This window comes from Morone saxatilis, unplaced genomic scaffold (genome assembly GCF_004916995.1).
Source record: "Morone saxatilis isolate NCDOM2014 unplaced genomic scaffold, NCSU_SB_2.0 Contig11, whole genome shotgun sequence".
NCBI lineage: Eukaryota > Metazoa > Chordata > Actinopteri > Moronidae > Morone > Morone saxatilis.
In genome coordinates, this window is record NW_023339663.1 from 15,698,195 (window position 1) to 15,702,212 (window position 4,018).

Below are 4,018 nucleotides of genomic sequence, written 5' to 3' on the forward strand. Positions count from 1 at the left end.
CCGCGGCGGCTCCTGCCCCCGCCGCCGCAGCCACCTCCGGGATCGTGCTGGGAGTGTTGGGCAGCGCGGCCGAGGGAGCCGAGGGCAACGCCGGGGGAGAGGCGAGCGACGACAGCATCACCGTGGTCCAGATAGGCCAGAACGGGGAGTACCTGGGCACGGCGCGGCTGCCCGCTCAGTCGGAGGGGACTTGTTACACCGCGCCGATCGTCAGCGCAGACGAGCTGACCGCCGACGACTCCTCGGTCGAAACCGCGTCCACCGTGCACCAGCCGCCCGTGCAGTACGTCAGTGTGACCAGCAGCCCGCTGGACCACTCGTACTCGCTGACCACCGGCACCACGTCCGCGGAGCTGCTGCGCAAACTGAACGAGCAGCGGGACATCATCGCGCTGATGGAGGTGAAGATGAAGGAGATGAAGGCGACCATACGCCAGCTCCGTGTGGCCGAGGCCAAGCTGCAGGAGGAGGTGCGGGAGCGGGACCGGCTGCTGTACGGGAACTCGGTGGCTTTTAACGTCCGGAAGAAAGTGTGATGGGTGAACCGGAGAGAGACTCACAGTAGAGAGGACACCGAGGTGTTTGAAGACAGCAGATCCAGCCCTATTTTGTATAAAACTACGAGCGATGACAATTTATTTTCAACAAGTACAAACTGACTTTTCGTAGGCCGGATGTAAAAATAGCTGGCTGGCTAGTTTATGTAGCTTATATTAATAAACTCATTGCTAATTACCTAGAAACATGCACAGTGCGCTATTGGCCTGCAGCCCGAACCCCCCAAACAACAAGGCCAATAATACACATGTTATTATTCATTCAGATACAGAGACTCATAGTTTGCACAGACTTGCAAGTTAGGCTGGCTTTACACATCTATAACCAGACTGATGGGCAGACAGATGAGGAAGATGCTCTAAACTGCCTCGTTGCATTGAAAGGTTTTCTCTTTAAGATGTTTTTATTTCCTGCAGCTTGAATTAGGAGGTTTGTTGGAACAAAACAAGTAGTCCAATATACACACTAAACACTATTCTTGGCACACTTATGGTGGTAGTCCATTAAATAAAACTCTACCATGACTTTATCTGAGTTGCCTTTAAGGGTACCTTCAGTTTCCTTTTTATCTTTTGTTGCTGAAGACATTTTATGCAACAAAAAAACAGACTTTTCTTTGTCAGAAATTCCTTAAAAACTTGAAGGGGGCACTCAAAAGATGTGGTCTTATTACAGGATGCATCTTGAAGTATGCATTAAGTTACATGTGTTGTATTAGGAAGTCACAAGAGAAATTGCAAAGAAAAAAAAAACATTTTACTTTATGCAACTGGAAGATGTCCGTCTGCCCCCGAGGTTGCTCTGTGAAACCGCACCTGCTTGTTGTTCTCAGTGCGATTCATGAATGAATTTTATGTGCCTATTTATGGTCAGATGGTTTCAGACGTTCAGTGGCTGCATCTCTCTGTCCTGTTCATGAGTGTTTTTCAACAGGATGTTCAATACATTTCTGATTTCTGACAGCTATGCTCTGCGCTCATTTTGAAGTAAATTTAATTTTGAAATAGTGCTGATTCATGCTGAATGATTTCTCCACTCATGAAACCTCATTTTGTCCAGTGTCACAGTAACAAAGTAGAAACAGACTGTTTATTTTTTAATTGTTTTAACCTTCAAGTTGAGGGTTTTTTTAGCTCAACCCACCTGCGTCTGAATCATCTGTCAGGAGCTCTTGTTTGGACTTATTTTTTAGGAAAGAAGAAAGAAAAGTGACTTGAGCTCTGTTGTCAAGTACCAGGAGTATTATTATTTTTTAGCTGTGAGTTGTGAAAAAAGTAATAAAATTTGTATTATATAAACCTTCACTCCTAAAGAGTTTGTCATGGCACTGAAACACGAACTCCAATATCCACACTGCGGCCCTGTTGCACACACCTGCTGGGCGACCTGGTGCTTAGGAGAGGGTCCCGATCAATATGTTGCCTTATTAAGATGATTGGTGTGATGTGAAGTGTGTAAATGTTACTAAACAAGCACTGATGTTCCTGTACCTGTTTCAGTGAGGATTTATTACAATATCAGGTTAACTAATGAATCGTTTAGGCCATACAATAATGAAAAGTGTCCATTACAAGATACCAGAGGATTAAAAAAAAAAGTGTCTTTGGATGAATTATTTTGGTTAACAGTTAATAGATTTGAAAGCCAGGAAGTATTTGTTATTTATTTATTTTTTTTAGTTTCTTAAAGTGAATTAATTCTGTATTGATCATTTCAGCATTATAGTTTCAGTACAGTGTGGTATACATGATTGTTATTTACTTGCCCTTTTCACAGGCTGATAGCAGATCGGATTTACAGCAGAAACAACAAGTGGGTAAAATGTTTTTTTATTTAGACAGAACAGATGTTGCAGCATGATTTCCTCCTCTAGATGGCAGTGGGATAAAAGCTTGAAGAGAGGAGGTTTAGCTCCTGTCTATATGGCCTAATTTGCTTTATCTGTCTCTCTGTTGGTTGGAAGCTAGGATGGTCATTTGCTTAATTGTTCCTTGTATTAAAAGCACTGAAATGTCGAACCTCTCGATGTGAATGTAAAGCTGTAATGCACTTACTCAACCCATCAGTTTTAACTGTAACACCTTATTGTCATAATGTTGTTACATGAAACAGAAAGAGGGAGAGACGGATGAATGGATGGACAGAGAGTATTGGAGAGAGTGAGGATCCAGATCCTAATCTCATCTGGATTTATTTTTTTTTACTCCCAACAGTGTTGCATAATGCCTTAATCCAGAGCTGTCGATCAAACTTACACAACTCTATCTGCCTCTTTCTATGGCTGCTGCCGTTCACCACGACTGTCTTTACATTCAGGCCAAACAATAGCTGCTCCTGTCAGATTGTCTCGTTCTGTGGGAGGAATTACGTAATGTGAAGGAGGTAAAACAATGTAAGTAACGTGATCCTTAAATCCGGTGTTTGACATCAAGATAGGTTCATAAATAAAGTAAAGAGAGCAAAAGAATAATATCTGTGCCATTATAAAACATCTCATTAGGTTTTATTATTTGTGGTATTTTACTAACACAATAGGCTGGAAAAATAACAATAAATGGTATTACGGTATAAACGGTATTATTTTTTAGTTCTTGCAAAGCTCTTTAGGCAACAAAACTTTACCCTCTTGTTAATTGAAAAAAAAAGTTCATAATAAAAAAAGTTATATTTTAACATATTAGGGAAAAATAATTTAAGATATTTAACCAACATATTTCCAACAGTAGTCAGCCCTAGGGAGCACAGATAATGTACCTAAAATATCCACAGTTTTCATCTCTCTTTTACCACATGTCCTTTCGGCTAGCAACCTTACCATTTTAAAACAACTGAATCATGTGTATGGAATGTATTTTAACAGTCCTGATAAATAAAGGATTAGTTTTCTGTACATGAAACTCTCTTTTTTGAGCAGAAATACTGCATATTTCAAGAAGACAACTGGGAAAAGTCATACATCTGGCATACAGGATTTGCGTTTTAAAAAAGAACATTTAAAGGTCCAGTATGTAACATTTAGGAGGATCTACTGACAGAAATAGAATATAATATTCATATATATGTTTTCATTAGTGTACAATCACCTGAATATAAGCATCATTGTGTTTCTGTTACCTTAGAATGAGTCGTTTATATCTACAGACGCCACAGGTCCTCTTCTACGGTGGCCACCATGTTGAACTGCCATGTTTCTACAGCAGCCCAGAAGGGACAAGCCAAACACTGACTCTCAATAGGGCCTTTTGCATTTTTCACATTTCATTTCTCCTTCACGGTTGGAAGATGAAGCAAGTGAGTACAACTACACGGCTAGATGGCTCTAAATCCTACACACTGAACCTTTAACTGGAAAACTCAAGGGTCAGAACAGGTCCTACTTTGAACTACTTATGTAATGAAAACACCAGGTAAGACAACACTTGGCCAGCTCCTATCTAGAGTGTTTGGTTTGTCCCTTCTG

The 4,018-nt window shown here is 41.1% G+C and overlaps 2 protein-coding genes across 2 annotated transcripts in view; both read left to right on the top strand.

Moving 5' to 3' along the window:
- The window catches only part of thap11 (THAP domain containing 11), a 3,363-nt gene extending 790 nt beyond the window's left edge, over nt 1–2,573 (top strand). Inside the window, exon 2 of the mRNA XM_035682568.1 lies at nt 1–2,573. Coding sequence (XP_035538461.1) covers nt 1–536 — 536 coding nt within the window. The 3' untranslated portion in view covers nt 537–2,573.
- A 1,267-nt stretch (nt 2,574–3,840) lies between these two features.
- nrn1lb (neuritin 1-like b) overlaps nt 3,841–4,018 on the top strand; it is a 5,320-nt gene continuing 5,142 nt past the window's right edge. Inside the window, exon 1 of the mRNA XM_035652049.1 lies at nt 3,841–3,849. Within this exon, the coding sequence (XP_035507942.1) occupies nt 3,841–3,849 (9 nt within the window). The remainder of the gene's footprint in view (nt 3,850–4,018) is intronic.